This window comes from Excalfactoria chinensis, chromosome 10 (genome assembly GCF_039878825.1).
Source record: "Excalfactoria chinensis isolate bCotChi1 chromosome 10, bCotChi1.hap2, whole genome shotgun sequence".
Classification (NCBI taxonomy): Eukaryota; Metazoa; Chordata; class Aves; order Galliformes; family Phasianidae; genus Excalfactoria; species Excalfactoria chinensis.
In genome coordinates this window covers 11,730,344-11,752,951 of record NC_092834.1, presented here as the reverse complement: position 1 = coordinate 11,752,951, position 22,608 = coordinate 11,730,344, and the positions used below count along the sequence as shown (strand labels likewise).

At 39.8% G+C, this 22,608-nt stretch overlaps 1 protein-coding gene across 1 annotated transcript in view; it reads right to left on the bottom strand.

Annotated features, from left to right (window-relative positions):
* The window catches only part of UNC13C (unc-13 homolog C), a 124,296-nt gene that overhangs the window by 4,089 nt on the left and 97,599 nt on the right, over window positions 1-22,608 (bottom strand). Inside the window, exons 26-32 of the mRNA XM_072345100.1 lie at window positions 18,575-18,724; window positions 15,686-15,809; window positions 13,795-13,851; window positions 12,709-12,789; window positions 11,563-11,710; window positions 1,295-1,387; window positions 316-475 (exon numbers count right to left, since the gene is read on the bottom strand). Coding sequence (XP_072201201.1) covers window positions 316-475; window positions 1,295-1,387; window positions 11,563-11,710; window positions 12,709-12,789; window positions 13,795-13,851; window positions 15,686-15,809; window positions 18,575-18,724 — 813 coding nt within the window. The remainder of the gene's footprint in view (window positions 1-315; window positions 476-1,294; window positions 1,388-11,562; window positions 11,711-12,708; window positions 12,790-13,794; window positions 13,852-15,685; window positions 15,810-18,574; window positions 18,725-22,608) is intronic.

Genomic DNA, 22,608 nt, shown 5'->3' with positions numbered 1-22,608 from the left:
ACTGTCACGGCTGAAGCAGTGGGATGAATAAAATTACCAACAACCAGCCTTAAAAAGCTTCATGGTCATACATAAGAAAGTGAGCTCTGTCCCCCCACCAGGTGTGTGGGAATTTGGTGTTTGGGCAATGGATCAGTTTCAGTTAGAAAATAAGGACATGAGTGGACAAGTTAAAGGGGTGTGCTGTGAGAAGTACCAAATGGACTGTGATACAGCCTTACCTTTAGGGTTATTTCTGTGCTAAATTGCAAGAAATTCTGACAAAATTTGCAGGAAATGTGATATTAATAGATGAAAACAAACCCTAAAACTTACAATTGGAAAGTCTCGTTGTATTTTGGTGACCAGGTGTTGCTCTTTGTCTTGGTTCCATGTTTCCTTTTCTTGTCGCTTAGGTTAGGACCTAATACACAGACTTCCACGAATGGTCGGAACATAGCTGTTGTTTGCCAGCTGAGATTATTGATTGCTACAACTAGAAGGGGAAAAAAACCAAGGAAAATAAAATTCCATTAGAAGGACTTTGATTAATTATCCACTAAGACAGTGTACTTACAGAAAGGTGACCTGAGAGCTTTCCTTTTGCAGGAAGCTGCTTTAGGGAAAGGTTGCTTTGGTATTAGGGAAAGGTTCTTCATGAAGAGAGAGTGGTCAGGCATAGAACAGGCATCGAAGGGCACCAAGCTGATGGAGTTCAAGGAGTATTAGGGCAATGGTCTCAGACATGGTGTTTGACTTTTGGGTGGTCCTTGTGAGTCTCTTCCAATGCAGGGTATTGTATGATTCTGCCTGGCAAGGCTAGGAGGATTTTGCCTGTTCTCTGCTGTTATGTACAGCTACACGCACACACATATGTGTATACATATTTCCAGTTATAGCATCAGCTAAAACAAATAATATCATCAGCTCTTTTGTCTGCTGTGTTTGCTGTAACTCAAACTTTGACTAATCTAAGTGATGCTGGGTTTGATTTGGAGTTTGTACTGTGCAGAACAAAGGACTTTTATTTGTTAAAAAGAAAACATTTTAAATCTTGTTGCAGTGAATTACCACCCACCTCTACTAGAGCTTGTGGAGAATTAAATTATATACAAGTTATCTAGAAGTATATTTTTGAAAATTATATACAAGAGATCTTGTCTACACTGGGAAGCACAGGCAAAACTACTTAGCTTGTACTGATGCTGAGCAAGGAGGAAGTACAAACCAAATCACTTGAAGCATACAGCTTTACAAGTACTGTTAGACTTAGACTTTATTGCTTTCCTTCTAAAATTAGCTATTTGAAACTTACCTTTTACAGTAACTTTATGCTCACCAGTTCCAGGATGTGTAGAAACATCCACCTGTACAGATATTTCACCCACTGAATTATTAGTGGTTTGGCCTGAAAATTATAATTGGTAGGTTAGCATGCTTGGCATATTAAGAATAACAGAAATTGAAAGATGAATGATATTTGTAAGGAATTTGACATTCATGTCACATTCAGATGATAATCAGCTATTGTGCTGTGATTTTTGCCACAGAAGTGCCCAGAGTAGTTAAAAGTTTCTATGAAGTGTCTCAGTAAAACAAGAAAGTGGTTCATTAGAAACCATCTGCTCTTGTTGCTGTTATCTATGTGTGTGTCCTGATAGGCAAAAGTTCATGGTTTTGTAAATATTTTCTTCCACGAATCTTTCTGCAAACCTTCGGACAGCTATTTCTGCATTGCCGTCGATGAATCCTTTTGGTGTAATCTGTAATTACATTCTCTACAGTGGTTGAACATTGCAAGGTCAATTAAATACTCTAAGCCCAAGTGTTACTGCTTCAGAGAACAAGGTTTCTTCCTGACACATCAGGGTGAAGAAATTCAGTGCTCAATTAACTTGCTGTGAATCCTAGAATACAGTTCCATGCTTTCCTGCTTTCAAGTGAATTTTGCTCAGAATTGTCCCAAATTAACGTTTAGAATTTGAGTGTTTTAGCAAAGATGCACAATCTGGTGTCTTATGCCAAATTGTGTCGAAGAGAGCCATGAGTTTGTAACATCTATTAAGGCATAGGAACATTGAATGGGTAGGGTTAATTGAATGTACTGGGAGTGAATGACAGGTGTTTCCAATCTCCCATTCAGAATTTAACAATAATTTACTGTGACTGCAGCAGTAGGTGAGCCAGGCTGATCCTGAGGATCACTGAAAATATCAGCGCATGTCAATTAATTGATTTAGCTTCCAGCTTAAAAACCAAAACCCTATGTGTGGAAATCAGGAATGCTTTGGAAGAAAATGATCAGCATTTTCATAAGGTAGGCTGTGCAGCAACCTGTGGGTGGTGTTAATAATGGAGAGCATGCTATTAGTAATGGCTCATTAGATGCTACCAATATCACATCTATGAATTTAAGACGTTAAGTCTTTGCTTTTAAAACCCTTTTTTAACTGTGCAAAGTACTTCTTTGCAAACAGTCCCTAATAGATCCTTTTCTTTATTTTTCTTAGTAGTCTATAATTCACAGCAGTGCCCTAAGCAACACTGCAAATATATAGTGGGATTAGTCTTATGCGTGCAGTACTGTTTGATATGGTTATAAAGAAATCTGTGTGAAATATCATACAGTTTTATAGTGAAAGCAGCTGACATTAAAGGATCCTATAAAATTCCTACTGCAGAACATCTCAGCTAGAAGAGGCAGCTTCTGATGGAATCCGGAATATGAGCTTTGTTTCCTTCAGTTTACCAGCACATCCATCTCGCATTGGCTTGTTCTCTCACTGACCTGCTGAACAAACTAAAGGTACAATCCCAGAACATTCGGTAATTGCTTCTTATATCAGCTTTTGTTGACACTGAGGAACTATGAAACTTCATTTTAAAGTGTCAGACCTGTCTCTGCTGTTTTGCTTTTTTTCCTTGCTACCAGCCCCTGTCACAGCAGCAATTAATGATTCTGATTGCATTAAAGAAAGGTCCTTTCCTCTTACTGCATTTAAAATATTGATTTAACAATAAAAAATATCTAGCCCTGTACATAGAGGATGATTGCACTTTTCTTCCTTTAGTACTTTAACTCATTAGAGACTTAAGAAGAATACAAATAATGTTTTCCAACAATAATAGAATTATGATTGCTTATCTGCTACTGTTTCAGCTCTAAGCTGCATTTTAGACTTTATTTGCTTCCCCATATAAATGAAGTAAAAAAACAACCTCCTCTCATTGGTTGGTTTTAAAATGATCACCTATGTTCATTTAGACTGCAGTCATTCCATTGTAACAAAAGACTGTAATGGATAAAAGTGTGCTTCCTCCAGGAAAATGGTTGGTCCTCAGTGGATGACTAATTCTGTCAGCTAGTACTTATCAGCTAGCTTTGGAAAAACGTGAACTCATGGATTCTGGTAGGGAAAATATGACAAAAGAAAAAGAGGAAATAGAGCCATTTATGTTTTCTACAACTAAAGCAGAAACACACTCACTAAACACTCATGACCTTATTTTGTGCTGAAGGTAACGGGGGATTTGATAAAACCTTTTTCTCTTCTATTCATTGGAAATTTCACATTTATTATTTCTCTTCATCCAGCTGACATGGATCTATGCTTGACTTCGAATTATTCAGACTAAAACTTACTGCTCTGCTTGAGCATCCTGGCTCTCTCGTTTCCCAGTCTTGCATCCCAAATGAAAGGTGATCCTTTCCTTGTAACATTTTTCAGTCTTTCCTTTAACTTTATTTGATAAGTCCATCTCTGTCAATACTGCCTCTTCCTTCTCTCTGTGGGCTTAGTTTTTGTAGTTCTGGAGCTTGATGCTCTTTTAAAGACTTCCTGGAGTTTTGTGGCTTTTTGACATTTTCCTTCTCCCATCTAGTCACAAGTTTGGTGAAAGTGGTGATTTCTGTAGTGCCTTGGCTTCAAAATAGTCAAAGATAATAAGCTGGGCTCTGAAACAGTCTTCAAAGATATGCTAAAAGATCTTAAATTTATGATGGCTCACACGCATTTATTTATTTATTTTACTCTGGTTTTTGAGACTTTCTCTATCTCCCTGAGGATTAGAAATCTAGTTTAAAAGAAAAACAACTAGCTACAAGCTAATCATCATGCATGACTTGTTTTTAGTACCTGAGACAGAAAAGCTCACTAAGCACTGGGAGTTAGGCAATAAAAAGAGCTGAACTGGCAGCATTACTGTGTGGTTACCCTATCCTACCCCATTTGCCTAACAGGCCTGTTCAGCATAAATCTTGCTATTTAATGAAATACCATACCAAGGTTTTCACCTCATGCTCTGAATAAGGCGTTAAGGAAAAAAGCTGGATATATCTTTAGGCTTCCCCAGAATGCAGTGCTACGGAAATTATGTAAGCTGTGAAGACAATTATTTTGTTAATAACTATTAATTTAGGTGTACACTGGGTGTCTTCTGATAATGCCAGAAACTATGTATATGTAGATCTCAAAAAGTAATGCCTCCTGTCCATGTGAACTACAACTGATGCAAAGAACACAATGATACATTACTTCTACAGCAACTATTTTGTTTTCCTGGGGTTGTTTTGCTAATGTCTTATATGATGTACTAAACTTGAATAGTCATTCAATTGTTTTATTTTTCATGGAATCCTAAGGCTGAATAATTCAGATGAAAATCTGGAGTGCCTGTTTTAATATTTTTATGTAATGCAAAGGGTAAATTAAAGGCAAATGCTCTGGATGTAGGAAGTTGTTTTTTCTTCTTCTTCTTTTTTTTTTTTTTTTTTCCTTCTTTTTTCCTTGTTCTGTATGTATAGAGAGGAAGAAAGCAATCAGTGAACATGTTTTTTTCCCCCAGTGTACTGAGGAAGGAGATGGCTTATTCTTAAGGCAAAAAAGCATGGGGCTGGTGAGAGAGCGTTTATTGCCTCCTTTTTACTTGTGCCCTCAGCGCACAAATGAAAGAGGAAAAACTCTATCTCTGCTACTGAATGCATGAGATGGAGAAACAGTGCTGTTTATGACTATTAAACCACATACAGCACTTGGCTGTGAGCAGCAAACGCTGCTTAATGAGGTCTGAGTAGCTACTGGGCTGATGGTTACAGGAAGGGCAGAAAGCTTTTAGCTGTTGTTGCACAATCTGGGAGAGGCTTTTCAGGTGACTTAAGGACATGTATGTTTTGCAGTTATAGCCCTATTTAGGGCTGCGTTTTTCAGTGCACATAAATTGGTAATGATAAGCATGCTAACTGCAAAACATGCTGTGGTTGAATTTAAGTTGTGTTTTACAAACTATCGCTAATTGCTCTCTTATGGGGAGAATTCTTAGTTACTTGATGACTGACTTTAAGCAACCATTCTTTAACCAGGCTTCCACGAAGGACTGAAAGGATTTAGGATGTCTGTATTTGATTAGAAGACATAAATAATTTATCCTAAGGATTACTGTGTGTGAAGGTATTAAGGTTGACAGAAGATTCTGCAGCGCTTGTACATTTCTCAACTGTTTGAAGCCATGCTATTAAATACATTCTTACCCATTTGATATTTTTTAATGTCACATGGTGTTATATGAAGACTTCTGAGGAAAATAATACAAAAACATGCTATTATAGGTTTACGCATTTGAGTGCCGGGTTGGAATAGACACCCAAAGCTGCTTCATCTCTAACTAGTATAGACCTTCCATTTGAATGCGTGATGTGAGGGCTGGAAATCATGTAACCCTGTTATGTCCCTGTGTGATTTTGAGCAGTGAGAAAGCATGGATGAGCCAGCTTTTATCTGGGAAGTACACTTAGCAACATCTGGGGTCCATCCAGATGTATCCATGTCCTAAGCAGTGCTGCACAGAGGCAAGTGTACCCTCTTTATAGGTCTTCATACTTACTCATTAGCCCACTGATAACATTAAAACTTCCTTTTTTAAAGTGATGACATGTAACCGATGACTTTGTTACTTGTTACTAACAAAACATTTATACCTTTCGAGTACTTTTCTTTCCCCATTTGTCTTGAAGACTTAAGAAAAACTGTAATGTATAAATTATGTATTTAGAAAGGTGCACTTATTTAAAGAGCACCTGAAGAAGTTTTCTGTCACAAAAGGTTGTCAGGTAAATGCTTTGTAAAAGTAGCTACACTTCACCAGCAGCTTGGTTATTTTAACTTTTAAAATATTAATTTTCTCTATTCTGAATGCATTTATTTTGCTGTAAAAATATACTGAAGTACTTCTGTTAGCTGTAATTCTATAAGCTTCAATATTGCTCTTATTTTTTTTCCCTGTTGTCAGCTACTAACTATTCTTTGTGATATTAGTCTGAAATTCTGCAGCTTTCAAATTGTAATAAGCATTTGTAACAGACATCGCAGCAAAGCAGTTTATGATAATAACTCTCTTTAGTAAGCAATAGTTAATCTTTTAATCTTGGATCAGGTTCTCTTTTCAAGCACTTTTTTTTCTTTTATAAACTTTGATTAATATACAATTGGGCCCTCAATCTGAAAACACAATGGATGAAGCAAGGATTAAATTGTGTTTGCATTAAGGGTTATGGCAGAACTGGAAACGTTGTACAGGAATTAAAACTTATAATGGAACAGTTTTCAAAATATGGTAGTTGATGATGCAGCAGCTTTGAGGTACAAAAGAACAGGCAAACTCCTCTTTATCCACATAAAAACTGCTAAGTTTATTTAATTTTTTACTGTAGGTTGTGATGATGTCTAACTGCTTGTCTAAGCTACCTCAGTTTGTATTAAGTTTGCTGTTGTCTACGTTAACTGTTAAATTAGTATCTGAACTCGATTCCATATGTTTAAAGTTCTGCAGTGGAGCACAGTTGTTTGGTATTGGGAAATAATATCTATTTATTTTTGACCATGTCATTTCCTTCCCAGTGTTAATGGCTTTTCAAGGGGAATTATAGTTGTTCATTCTAATTAGGTGAGTATTTTCCTTTCTACATATAATCATTTCATGTCTTTGGATGCTTCTTCCTCTTTCAGCTTTCAGTTGTTTAACATGAGAACAAAGAAATTCAATACAAATAAACTGATGTGAAAGAATACCCTTTTTCTGCAGCCATTTAAACAAGTGGGGAATGTAGTATGAGCTCTGTATTTCTAAATGAGTATTGATTTTCTCCTTAAGCAATACAATCTCTTCAAAGTCGAGCTAAAAAAAACATATTGCAGTCTTTTGTTGTTTGCTACGTCAAAAGCCTTGACAGTAACATTAGCATTCCCTTTTGAGACTTATAAAGTTAACCTGCTGTATATGCATATAAATTATAATATAATAGTGCTTGTTTTGGATGCAACACTGGCATTTACTTTGGAGAAATTGCTGGTAAGAAACTGGATCAAATTCAGGACACCTGAATATTTGAGATGAGGTCTTGTTATGCAGCTTGATAGAAATGGATTTATCCAAGTGTGAATAGATTTGATGCTAATCAGATGTAAACATTCATGATGCAGACTGTAGTTTACAAAATCAAGGTAGCTAATGTATACTAATGGTAGACTGTCCTTTTTTTTTATACATATAGCCTTTCTTTCATAGAAACCTTGGAGCTTTTCCTGATGCTATTCTGTGCTGACTTGCTGACTCCCACGTAGCTCTTAGCTGACCATGGTGTGTTTTAGCCATGCAGCACTGAACTCTGGAGTCTTATACTTGAGCCAAGTTTTGCAGTTCAGACTGGGCAGTATGCTGCAGTTCTGGAATTGATTAATGCTTGGCACAAGAATAATGTGCACATTTGATTATGTTTGGTGGCAAAAGGTGATGGAAAAAAAATGGTCTGAGTTATAGTCTGAATTAACAAAGAAATGTTTCCCTACAGCTCAGTTTGTAAGTATCAGGAGGGGAAAAACAATAATACATTAAGGTGGCCAATCTGAAGACGATAATGCTCTGGAGGTTAAAGTCCAATGGAAGCAGAATTGGAGATCAGAACCTCAGGGTGTCTTTTTGTACCAACACTAAATTTATGCACTTGGCTGTGTTCATATGCTCGTAGTGGAGGTATCAATGACCATATGGCATGACAGTCACTGAGGACTTGAAAGGCACATTAATTCACTATATTACTGTCAAGTTTTCCAAGTCCTTTAGTTCTGTATGGACATCCTTGTATTCTTTTAACAGCAACTCTGAAAGCTGCTTGCTCCAGGAAATGGCTTTTGGCAGGACTAACAACTAGTATCAGGAGAATGTCCTTATGACAGCGTGTCTGGTGCTGCAGTTACCTGGATGCTCTTCTAGTTGATATTGAACCTGAGTTTCAGGCAAGTGGAACTAAATTTCTTCAACAGTTTCTAATTTGTTGTATGTAAAACTGTAGAAGTGTTCCTAACCAGCAATAATTTATTTGCAATTGAGAATACTGCTCTACTGGTCTTACGTTTGGGACTTGAGGTTGACGTAGTTTAAATGCTGGCAGGTTTTGTATTTTTTTTTTTTTTCCTGGAAATAAAATTCTTTAAAAGATTTGTTTATAGCATGGAGCAAACGCAGGTAATTATCTTCCTCCTTATAATCTTATCGATACCAATGTTGAATATCATAATAACCAGAATCTCAGTAGTATTTAATTTCCAAATGTCTGGAAGCTTGTGGCAGATGTGATAGCAGCATAGATCGAGTTAGAGAAATCTCTCTCTCCTCCTGTGCCATGCAGAAGGACAGATGTTTCATAAGCTAGCATCTGACAGAATTTAAGATATGCCAGTATGCTAATCTTGGGATCTGTACATCTAATAAAGAAAGTTGGTACAGAAAACATTTTTATCTTTTATTTTTATAGTGGAGTTATAGACTTGTTTTCACAACATTGAGTGAGGACTGCATTTATTTTATTTATCACCATAATCCCATTATAAGGTGAATATAAATAAATAAATAAATAAATATCCTTAGATACCATTAGTTATTTAAGAAGCTGCTCCTGCTTTGTGCTCAGCATTGTCACGTTGTTTTGAGCATGCTCTTGAGGATATAGAGAAGCACTTTGAAAAGGAGAATCCATCAGATTAAGAATGTGGGAGTTAATTTATCTCACTTTTTGGTAGTTTGCTTTTAAATCATGTATTAGTAAGAATATAAACGTGGCAAATTTGAAGACAGCAGTAAGGAAAACAGCTTTCAGGTAATTGGTGTGTTGAAAACATGTGAATAACTACAAATATCACCAGATGATTATTCTGAAAATTAGGAATGTTTTCATTAATTTTGCTCATAGGAACTTTGTTTCCTGGAAGCTCTTTTGGAATGTGTAGACACAAAGGTTTGATATCAGAACTATAGATCGAACAATCATCCTTGTTCAGAACTGGTGCAAAAATATGCTCAGTGGTTGGTGTATTTGAATGTTCCTACTGAATTTCATAACCCTGTGTATACACAGGAAGATAGATAGTATTGGGTACCACAGCATACAGATTTAACATAGATTGTGCCCTTTGTAGGGGAAAGAAAAATCCTGCATATAGCAGGATCCACAACAGCAAGAAATGCTTCAGGACAGAATCACTGGCTATAACTGTGGATGTTAGATATCTAGATAACTAGATTTTAGCTTCACTTACTAGATTAAAGCATATCCCTTGCACTGTATCTTGCAATACATTAATATTTTTGCACTGTTATCCTTGGAACTCCTGCATAAAAATTTTGACAAACCAGCTGTACTTCTTAGCTCTAACATTTTAATTTTATATATAGCTTCAGTTTCCAATTTGCACAAAGGCTCATTGTAACTGTATGGTAATGATATAGCTACAGTTGTGAGACTGGAAGTTACAATAGATATGTTTTCTTAGTTCTTTTAAATGAGATGTTAAAGGATGATGAAAAGCTTTGAGTTGCTTTTCCATAACTTTCATTCCCAGTGGCTATATCTCTAATAATACTGGTGTGCAATTATAGACATGTATAGAAATGAACACAGACCCGAGACAGAAACCATGATGAACATCAGAAAATTCCAGTTTGCCATTTGGAGATAATAAAGGATAATTGCTTATGGCTACGACCTGGGTAATTTTCTTATGTTACAATGAAAATGTGCAAGGAAAAAAGCAAAACATACTAGTAATTAATAACTTTCAGCCTAAATCCATACTGTTAATCATTTCTGAAAGGGGGAAAAATGTCTATTCTCTATATTAGAACTGAGAAAATAGCTGTACAGCTTTACATGAATTATTAACTAAGATCCTCAGTCTAATATGGAAGTTGTCCAGGAACTCATTCTTTATAATTAATCTTTGAGGCCAGCTGCAAAGCAAGTGTTTTATGCTTTTTATAATGTGACTAACATAACATATGTCAGAGGTGAAAGCAATTGATTTCCAGTTTAGCTATCCAATTAAAACTTATAGAGTTCTTGTGAGCAGGAGCAAGGCAGTTAAGGCGAAATAATCTAAATGCATTATTTGTCAAAGTTGCCATATAGTAGTCTGTTTTATAAGATGTCTGCTGCATGTAAAAATGGCAAAACTTTACAGTTCCTACAATGTATTAACTGTTTTAGTTTGGAATATAATGCATGCTATCCGTATAAAACCAGTTCCTCTATGTACTGTAGAGGTATGAAAACACTAATCTATATCAATAAGGAAAAAGGCAAATAATACCTTCTTTTTGAAAAAAGAAAGCATCTGTGCCTAAAAGAATAACCACAAACACTTCTCCTCTCATTGAAATTTAAGTCCTTTTCTGAAGTAAACCATTAATGAATGGTACGTATGTGTTATATGTGAAGAAGACTTAATGTTTTAACTTTTAGGGTGCACTGCACCAAATTTCCAAAGCAGAAACCAGGGGTTTCTATGTTGGTGACATTCAGATTTCATGTTTTGTTTTGACTGGCTTTTGGGAGGGTGCCAGAATTCTGAGCTTTGATAAGCATGCTTAGAAAACGATGTGATGTTTTCAGCAGAATGGTTTTAAGTAAGTCTGTCTGTTATAAAATGCGCACGCACAGAATTAGACAGGGAGGAGAATGCTGTACTATTAGTCTCCTGAAACCTTCTATTCTTTTGGAAGCCATAGATGACCTGCTGGATGGAGAAGCTGAGGGTTCTGTAATACAAAATCACAGTAAGGCAGCATCATTTGCTTGCAGTCCCTCATTCTTAATTCAAAAAGGAAACCTTAAGGGATCTGTCACGCTTTTTTGCAATTACCTGAGGTAGGAAATTATTAGCAATCAGCTCTTCAAGTATCTAAAGATACTGAAATACTCTTTGAATTTGTTCTGTTTCTGCAGTTATAACTGTGCCATGTCCTTTGCAACCCTGCTTGCATGGGGAGTACTTCTGTAAATAACCTTAATATTCAGTGGTTATGTAGAGCTGAGGAACCTAGTCACAAAAAGTGACAGTCTTTGGGTAATGCACTGATGATGATCAGTACCAATCCTATCTGGTGATATGGACAGATGGTAATCAGCAATTGATGTAGAATAACATCACATGGGCAGATTTGTGACAATAAATTCTAAATAAATATTCTAAATGACTGGTTGCTAACCACTAGTAAAAGTTTGATAGATTTGCATCTTTCTTACAGATCACTTACTTTGAGACTTCTGCGTGTCTATGAATTTCTTTATCAAGGCATCAGTAGTTTGCGTGTAAAGACTAAGAGCGTATTTCAGGGAGTGCAGGTCTGGGCTCTTTTCCAGGAAGTTCTTTTTCAGCCCACTTCCTCCAGCATGGAAGTATTGCTACAAAGTATTAAAAAAAGAAAAGTAAAATACCAACTTCCTTTTAAAGATAACGCTGGCAGAGCCAGTTAGATTTGTGATGATTGCAGTGAACTATTATCATTTTTACAATTGTTCTTCTTTCCAAAGGTGAAAATTTAGATGTGTATAGGACAAGTGGGGCTGGATCTGCTCCAATTTCCTGTGCTGAACAGGACAAGAGTGGACCTAATTTCAACTTGCTTGGGTCTTCAGATTTTCTGCTGTTGCCTATAAGTGGTAAACTTTGCATGTAGACAACCACATCATTTTTGAATGCGATCAAATATTAATAATTAAAGACTTAACAGATTGAGATTTTGATACCAATACACTCATTGCAGAAGTAAACCTGAAAGTAGTTAATCTGTTACTTGTGTTCCAGTCTGAGTGATTTCAGGGTTCACAGGTGCCAGAACAAGCTGGGATCTTAAAAGTCAACAAATGAAGTGTGCAAACATAAGTATGTAACATCACACGTGTGGAAATCAATGCTGCAGTCTCAGTCAAAACTTGACAAATGCAAGTCACATTGACTGGTATTTTTACTTGGTAAATTTTCTACATGTTCACAGTTCTTGCAAAAAACAAACAAAAAAAAACCCAAATGCAAACTAGAATAATATAATGAATGAAAATCTTCTCTTAAGATAGGAGAATTATTATTATTTTTACAAAATGGTAATACATTGTACTTATGATAAATGATTATCCTTTAATTTTACTCTCTTCCAAACATTAATACAAACATAATCTATTATAACTGTAAGTTGTACAGTGTTCATTTTGGGTTGAATAATTTTTATAGCTTTTGCTGCCATCAGACTACCAGGCACTTGCTTTCAAATCTTAGGATCAAATAGCTCTTGCTATAGTGATCTTCATGGTCCTAGGGGACCATTCTGCATTAGAATCTACTGTTTATGTAGTTACATACTTGGTCATTCCAACACTGAATGGAAAAACATGTAAAGCTGTACCTTTATAGTAGCCAGTGCTACTTCCATTATTGCACACTGCCTCAGTGTCAAGCTTTTGGCATCATCTCGAATCACATGGTCCTGCAAAAGGAGTTAAGAACATTATTCAAGAGAGGCAGCATTGTGGCCTAACTTTGGAAAAGCAGAACTTTCAAATACTCCTCAAGCTTTTGTGTTTAACAGAGGTTCAACTTCAGGATTATTTTAGAACAAATTATAACCTACAGCAATTGTGTTCCTTGGAAACATAGATTGTAGGGAAAAAGACCCTAGATTTTATGTTTAAAAATTATATTTGAAATTACTGAAACAATTAATTGTATTAAAGAACTTGAAATATTAGCTAGCGTTGGTTAATGCCCTTATGTTAAATAAAAATACTAGCTAAAAAGGGTTCTTACTACAACACAAGTTAAATAGAGTCATAAAGTAACTAAGTTCCTGTGAACTTTATCTAATGTCAGAATCCTATGACTATCTCAAGCTTCATTTTTACTCCACTAATATCAATAAATAAATATTATTTATGGAAGCACAATTTTCTTCATTTTTGGTCACTTCTGAAGTGAAAATGGAAAAACTGATTAGTAAACAACTTGACATTAGTATCAAACATCTGTGGTCTCTCTGAAATAACTACATGGACTTCAGTGATGTGGCTTCCAGTGAGTTTATTGCAGACATAGAACATTTTTCACTACCTATTTTCAGTAATATGCAGAACAAATGTACAAGTACTCCTATCTTAATTTCCACCCCCCCCAAACTGATTCCAGAAGGGAACAGGGAACACACATCTCAATCTGTTATTCTGTGATATTTAATGCATATAAGGCCCAGTTGTGCAGCATAGGAATTATATCACCTTGACCCAGCTAATGATCACTTTATCACATCAGCATAGCATCATTTATTCTTAATCTGTGTGGATGAGACTGAAATTATTACTCATCTGTGAACAGCTACTGCCACGTTCAAGTTTATTACAGTAAATAATAGAGTAAGAATTTTGGCCTCACAGTCACCAGTATTTCATCCAGTTTTCTGTTAGAGCAAGCCATTCAATGCTTCATTTGGCTACATTACCTTGAGTTTTGATAGTTGTCCAAGATCTTTGGCTGCACTGAATATCATCTGGGGCCCCTGCAAGCACATTGAAAATTCAGGAACCAGAATCAGTAGAGTGTAGTTGCTTTGTATGTATGTCCACATATCTTGTTTTCTGCTAGGACATTAGCCAAAATAACTGTTTTGCAAAGCTAAATGAAAGCTTAAATTACATGACACGTATTTATAATTTTGATAAGAAGTATTTGAATCCCTTCGGCATGATACCTCATACAATACTGACTTTCTGATAGCAGTTTTTTGTGCTCCTGTCTGCTTTCTGATTTTGTCTAACATTTTTAAGCTAAGGCAGGGATTATTTTATGCAGTATGTCAATGTCAGCATGTCCATAAGTGAGTGCTAAGCTAATAAAGATAATCACAATGGGAAGTGAACAGCCTGAAGAACCTGCAAAATCTTTACTCATTGTCCAGAGTGAAATGCTTAGTTGTGTAACATAGGATAACGATCTAGCATTACTTTTTTTAAAGGTACTTACGGATTTAAGCCTGCATTTTTACAAAGCCAAATCCTGGCACAATCCCAAAAGACAGTGACTAACTGCGTGAAATAAACAGTATCCTACTATAATTATATGATCACAATTTTATTACAAGTACTCCATGAAACATAGCTGCAGTTACTTGGCAGCTCAGCGAGACATAGCTCTGGATGCCTGGATTTCAGGAGAACAAAATCAATACAAATTACATAGTGTAATATAAAGCAATTTTTCATTAGTATTTTCTGTTCCTAACGGTTTCTGTTTCCAGATCTTGTTTCACTGTACATACGCAATATAGGACTGCAAATAAATATAGAGCTACATCTCAATTTTTCATTATTTATTAGCAGGGAGAATAGTAAGATAAATGAGATAATTAAAAAATAGACTCTAGTTTCTGAATGCCTTTCACGCTCAGAGAGAAAGTAATGTTCAAAGCTTCAAAAAAGGAAAATCTCTTAAAGCATCCTGCCTTTCACTGATTTTGTGTACTCAGTCCTAACTGGAAGTAGCAAAATAAATGGAACAGTCTCTGCCCTTGTCAGTCTCTGCTTCTTCACTACCCCCCCTATGTTCTGTGTTCCAGATGTCCACCCACAGCTTAATAAAGTATCAGCTTGCTAAACAAGCTGTTCTGAAATGGGCTGTAACTATCATCACAAGTTACTGCTTGGTGCGATTCTGAACATCAGTAAAGACAACAGCGGTGTTTGCAAATTGCAGAAAATAGACAGAAATGTGTGTTTGGTTGGCAGCGAGAGGTTATTTTTGCTGTAGTTAGTAGACACATAATTAATTTTTAAATAGATGTCAATTTTCAAGCTGTTTGGGGAAATGCGTCCAGAAATGGTGCTTTATAATCCTAACTAACTGATACATCCTGCTACCCAAATGGGATTACTCAGCCATAGATTGGTAATTCTGCATTCTTGGCAACCAATTTGAAAGGGCAGCAAAAAAATTCCTCAACTCTGAACCACACTGGTCTGTGATTCATTGTGTAACAACTCATGTTGCATAAAGCAAATAAGCAATAGCAAAACTCCTGTTTGAGAATGCTACCACATTTAAGCACTAAAAATTTTAGAAAAGCGAGCTCAGAATATCTGAACTATAAAGTTGACGTAGCCAGTGAAGGACAGCCTGTTTCTGTCTGTGCACATGTAATAACTACTAACTAATTCAGCAAATGGAGGCCTGGCTGTGCTGGTGGAATTAGTTTTACTCTAAAATTACTAAAAGCTTGTATTTCATTTCTACCTTAGCACAATCTTCCCATACTGTGTTAGATTTGCCCCCTGCCCTTCAGCAATTTCATTTCATACTGAATTCATTAGGACCCTTTCCACTATATATACACTTACAGTTTGGTCTGTCAGCGGTGGAAGTACGATTTGCTTTTCTATCCTGTTCAAGACGATCTTCCACAGCTCTTTTAAAACCCGTTTCAGAACTGTCTTCTCACAGATTTTTGCAGAGAGGCTTAAACTGGAACAAAAGAGAACACAGACAGGTCTTGAAAACCAGCATTAAGACTTCAGAGGTGCTGTGTCACTGTATCTTTAGATTAATGGCCATTGTGGTTAAGCATTTCTGTACCAATAATTGGTTCTCAATGGATTAGTTATTTCATGCTTTTAAAAGTATATATTTTTGGTTAATAGAAGGTTTTCAGATTCATGTAAATACTGATTATCCCTTCTATTGCTTAATATATTACCAGTATGTATTGACAGAAAAGGTACACATGTGATGACGTGAGATTTGATGGGTGAAATGATTTAACATCTCTAAGTAAGCCCTAACTTTACATTTTGACATATAATGCATCTAAGTAAAAAGAAAGAAAGGTTGTTCTGTGTACACAGTCTGATGTAGGACAAGACGTTGGTTTCTGATGTAAATTCAGGACTACCATTTGGAAGCATTAATTTCTACATCCTGGTATTCCTGTCCAATCATCTATTGCTTAGATAGTCAAACTATGTTTTTAGAGGCTTTGCATCCTTTACTACATTTATCTCTTTAAGAATACGGTCTGAAACTATCATATATGTATCATCATGAGAATTTTCATGAATAAAGGACAGCAGTTAATAGGCATAAAGTACATCAAGTAGCAAAGAAGTTTTTCCTCACGTTCATATGGAACTTCCTGTGCTCCAATCTGTGTCTCGGTCTGTTATGACCAAGGCTAGCAAGGCGCATACAGACAGCACAGGCACATGCCTTTCTGAACAGCTGATGCTGCCAGTACTGGAAGATGCTGTCACTACTGGAAGGGCCAGTTTGAGTTTGTGGCACTATTTGAAAATTCAGTTCTTTACTCAGTGGAAAAAAAAGTATAAAAATTAAGCTCTTCTGTAAATTAGTGTGATTACCATAGTACCCTGTACATATGTGAACACTACAAATATTAAAAGCACTGCAGACAGTTTCTAGGCATTATCCATGTTTCATGGTAAGGCTAATATCACAGAATCACAGAATAACATAATTGTAGGGGTTGGAAGGGACCTCTAGAGATCATCGAGTCCAACCCCCCTGCCAAAGCAGGCTCCCTACACCACGTCGCGCAGGTAGGCGTCCAGGCGGGTTTTGAATATCTCCAGAGAAGGAGACTCCACCACCCCCCTGGGCAGCCTGTTCCAGTGCTCCGTCACCCTCACCGTAAAGAAGTTCTTGCGCACATTCGTGCGGAACTTCCTATGCTGAAGTTTCAGCCCATTTCCCCTAGTCCTGTCCCCACGCACTACTGAAAAGAGACCAGCCTCGCCACTATGGCTCCCACACTTCAGGTATTTATAAACCTGGATCAAGTCCCCTCTCAGCCTTCTTTTCTCAAGGCCAGTTCCCTAAGTCTCTCCTCATAGGGGAGATGCTCCAGGCCCTTCACCATCTTTGTGGCCCTCCACTGGACTCTGTCAAAGAGATCCCTGTCATTTTTGTACTGGGGAGCCCAGAACTGGACACAGTATTCCAGATGAGGCCTCACCAGGGCAGAGTAGAGGGGGAGGATCACCTCCCTCGACCTGCTGGCTACGCTCTTTTTAATGCACCCCAGAATGCCATTGGCCTTTTTGGCTACAAGGGCACACTGCTGGCTCATGGCCAACCTGTTGTCCACCAGGATGCCCAGGTCCCTCTCAGCAGAGCTCCTCTCCAGCAGGTCTTCCCCCAGCCTGTACTGGTGAATGCAACTATTTCTACCTAGATGCAAGACTCTACACTTGCTTTTGTTAAACCTCATCCTGTTCCTTACTGCCCAGCTCTCCAGTCTGTCCAGGTCTCGCTGAATGGCAGCACAGCCTTCAGGTGTGTCAGCCAATCCACCCAACTTCGTGTCATCAGCAAACTTGCTGAGGGTGGTCACTATCCCCTCATCAAGGTCTTTGATGAAGATGTTGAACAAGACCGGACCCAATACAGACCCCTGGGGGACGCCGCTAGTAACAGGCCTCCAGCCGGACACCACACCACCAACGACAACCCTCTGCACTCTGCCAGTCAGCCAATTCTCGATCCACTTCACCGTCCACTCATCTATCCCATACTTCCTCAGCTTTGTTATAAGGATGTCATGGGGGACCGTATCAAAAGCCTTACTGAAATCAAGGTAGACTACATCTACCGCTCTCCCCCTGTCCACCCAGCTAGTGCCATCTTCATAAAAGGCCACCAGGTTGGTCGAGCACGACCTCCCCTTGGTGAACCCATGCTGAGTACTCCTGATAACCTCCTTTACTCCCAGTTGCCTGGAGATGGCATCCAGCACAAGCTGTTCCATCACCTTCCCTGGGACAGAGGTGAGGCTGACTGGCCTATAATTACCCGGGTCATCCTTCTTGCCCTTTTTGAAGATTGGGGTGACACTGGCCATCCTCCAGTCTTCAGGCACCTCCCCAGTTCTCCAAGACCTCTGAAAAATTACAGAGAGCGGCTTAGCAATAACCTCCGCCAGCTCTCTCAGCACCCGCGGGTGCACCCCATCAGGTCCCATGGATTTATGGACATTAATGTTTCCTAAACACTCACGGACCACCTCCTCCCTGACTAAAGGGAAATCTCCCATTCCCCAGATTCTCTCATCAACCAATAGGGTCTGGGATTCCTGGGGGAGAGCCCTTTCACTAAAGACCGAGTATACATATATATATGTGTATACATATATATACAGAGTATACTAAAGTATACATCTTTAACTCCAGCTCCACGTTTCTAACATGCCACATACATTAATGTGTCACACTTACGTTTTGTCCAGGAAATCCATGAGAGGCCGAAGTACAATCTCTGCATCAATAGCCGCACTGTTCTTATTGGCCGCTGCGGTCCCATTTCCTCTCATTTGATTGAGCTCAGAGCTCATTTGTCTTACACAGTCTTCTATAATAGACTGGAAACTACAGAATAAAGGGAAACAAAAGAGAATGAAAGAATTCTGTGGGAGAAGACAAGACCTGAGGGAACCTGAGTCAGCAGGGAGGTTGGGCTGCATGATCTCCAAAGAAAGATTCCTTCCAACTCCTATGGTTCTGAGATTTATCTTTTTGCATCAAGTTCAACAAGAATCTTTATTCTGCAATGAATCCTTTCCCAAACATAACATTCTTCAGGTGCTACAGACTGAAAACATCACCTCCTATGCATTGTGTAATTAATGCAACTAATGTTTTGATTTATTTTTCTTTTCTCAGTTTTGTCATCATGCTTTTGGTGCCCTTGGGGTAATGTTAAGTAGTTATTTTCTGGAAGCAGTAGAATCATAGAATTACCCAGGTTGGAAAAGACCTTGAAGATCATCAAGTCCAACCGCAGCCTAACCAGTGCCCTAACTCCAAAAATCCTCCACTAAATCACATCCCTGAGTACCACATCCAAATGGCTCTTAAACACATCCAGGGATGGCGATTCAACCACCTCCCTGGGGAGCCTATTCCAGTACCTAACTACCCTTTCTGTAAAGAAGTTCTTCCTAATATCCAACCTAAACTTGCCCTGGTGCAACTTGAGGCCACTTCCCCTCGTCCTGTCACATGTCACAATCACAGAATTGTAGGGGTTGGAAGGGACCTCTAGAGATCATCGAGTCCAACCCCCCTGTCAAAGCAGGCTCCCTACACCACGTCGCACAGGTAGGCGTCCAGGCGGGTTTTGAATATCTCCAGAGGAGACTCCACCACCTCCCTGGGCAGCCTGTTCCAGTGCTCCGTCACCCTCACTGTAAAGAAGTTATTGCGCACATTTGTGCGGAACTTCCTATGCTAGTTTCAGCCCATTTCCCCTAGTCCTGTCCCCACTCACTACTGAAAACAGACCAGCTTCGCCACTATGGCTCCCACACTTCAGGTATTTATAAACCTGGATCAAGTCCCCTCTCAGCCTTCTTTTCTCAAGGCTAAACAGACCCAGTTCCCTAAGTCTCTCCTCATAGGGGAGATGCTCCAGGCCCTTTACCATTTTTGTGGCCCTCCACTGGACTCTGTCAAAGAGATCCCTGTCATTTTTGTACTGGGGAGCCCAGAACTGGACACAGTATTCCAGATGAGGCCTCACCAGGGCAGAGTAGAGGGGGAGGATCACCTCCCTCGACCTGCTGGCCACGCTCTTTTTAATGCACCCCAGGATGCCATTGGCCTTTTTGGCTACAAGGGCACACTGCTGGCTCATGGCCAACCTGTTGTCCACCAGGATGCCCAGGTCCCTCTCAGCAGAGCTCCTCTCCAGCAGGTCTTCCCCCAGTCTGTACTGGTGAATGCAATTATTTCTACCTAGATGCAAGACTCTACACTTGCTTTTGTTAAACCTCATCCGGTTTCTTACTGCCCAGCTCTCCAGCCTGTCCAGGTCTCGCTGAATGGCAGCACAGCCTTCAGGCATGTCAGCCAATCCACCCAACTTCGTGTCATCAGCAAACTTGCTGAGGGTGGTCACTATCCCCTCATCAAGGTCTTTGATGAAGATGTTGAACAAGACCGGACCCAATACAGACCCCTGGGGGACGCCGCTAGTAACAGGCCTCCAGCCGGACACCACACCACCAACGACAACCCTCTGCACTCTGCCAGTCAGCCAATTCTCGATCCACTTCACCGTCCACTCATCTATCCCATACTTCCTCAGCTTTGTTATAAGGATGACATGGGGGACCGTTCAAAATCGTTACTGAAATCAAGGTAGACTACATCTACTGCTCCCCCCCGTCCACCCAGCTAGTGCCATCTTCATAAAAGGCCACCAGGTTGGTCGAGCACGACCTCCCCTTGGTGAACCCATGCTGAGTACTCCTGATAACCTCCTTTACTCCCAGTTGCCTGGAGATGGCATCCAGCACAAGCTGTTCCATCACATTCCCTGGGACAGAGGCGAGTCTGACTGGCCTATAATTACCCGGGTCATCCTTCTTGCCCTTTTTGAAGATTGGGGTGACACTGGCCATCCTCCAGTCTTCAGGCACCTCCCCAGTTCTCCAAGACCTCTGAAAAATTACAGAGAGCGGCTTAGCAATAACCTCTGCCAGCTCTCTCAGCACCCGCGGGTGCACCCCATCAGGTCCCATGGATTTATGGACATTAATGTTTCCTAAACACTCACGGACCACCTCCTCCCTAACTAAAGGGAAATCTCCCATTCCCCAGATTCTCTCATCAACCACCAGGGTCTGGGATTCCTGGGAGAGAGCCGTTTCACTAAAGACAGAGGCAAAGAAGGCGTTCAGTATTTCCGCCTTCTCAGCATCCCCCGTTACCAGAACACCCCCCTCACTTAGTATGGGGCCCACATTCTCCCTAGCCTTCCTTTTGCTGTTAACGTACTTAAAAAACCCTTTTTTTATTATTCTTTATCTCCTTAGCTAGATTCAGCTCCAGGTGGGCTTTAGCCTTCCTGGTTGCATCTCTGCAGTCCCTGACTACATTCTTATATTGTTCCCAAGTGGCCAGACCCTTTTTCCACATATCGTGTACTTTCTTCTTTCTGCGGAGCTTGCACATGAGTTCCTTACTCATCCACGCAGGTCTGCTGGCACCTTTTCCTGACTTCTTAGTTACAGGGACGCACCGATCCTGAGCCTGGAAGAGGAGCTGTTTGAATGCTAGCCAGCTCTCACAGGCCCCCTTGCCTTCTAGCACCCTGGCCCATGGGATAGCCCCAAGCAGGTCCCGGAGGAGATCAAAGTTGGCTCTCCTGAAGTCCAGGGTAGCAATCCTACTTTTTGTTTTGCTTCCTGCACTCAGGATCTCGAACTCCACCATCTCATGGTCGCTACAACCCAAGCTACCCCCGACTTTTACTTCCTTAACAAGTCCTTCCTTGTTGGTGAGAATAAGGTCCAGCAGCACCCTACCCCGTGTCGGTACCTCGACCATCTGCATCAGAAAGTTATCTTCAACACACTGCAACAATTGTCTGGACCGCACATGCTTGGCCATGTTGGTCATCCAGCAAATATCTGGATAATTGAAATCCCCTAAAAGTACCAGTGCCCGGGAGCTTGATGCTACTTCCAGTTAGTTACGGAAGGCCTCATCAACCTCCTCCTCCTGATCAGGAGGCCTGTAGTACACACCCACAACAGTGTCCCCCTTACCAGCCTGGCCCTTGATTCTCACCCACAAGCTCTCGACTGCTACATCACTCTCCCCCAGGTGGAGTTCAATACATTCTAGCTGCTCTCTCACATAAAGTGCAACTCCACCACCCTGCCTTGCTAGCCGATCTTTCCTAAAAAGGACATAGCCCTTGATGACAACATTCCAGTCATGCGAGCTGTCCCACCACTTCTCTGTGATCACAATGAGATCATAGCCACGTGACCGCACACAAAACTCCAACTCTTCCTGTTTATTTCCCATGCTTTCGCATTAGTATAATGTCACTAGTGAGAAGAGACCTGCCCCCCTCTCACTGTAAGAACCTTTCAGGTACTGGAAGACGGCAATAAGGTCTCCCCTCAGCGTCCTTTTCCCCAGACTAAACAGCCCCAGCTTCCTTAGCCTCTCCTCGTAGGGCTGATTCTCCAAGCCCTTAACGAGACTCGTTGCCCTTCTCTGGACCTGCTCCAGTACCTCCATGTCTTTCTTGTGCTGAGGTGCCCAAAACTGGACACAGTACTCGAGGTGAGGTCTCACCAATGCCAAGTACAGGGGCAGGATGACTTCCCTAGTCCTGCTCACCACATCATTCCTGATACAAGCCAGGATGCCATTGGCCTTCTTGGCCACCTGGACACACTGCTGGCTCATATTCAGCTGATTGTCCATCAGCACACCAAGGTCCCTTTCCATCT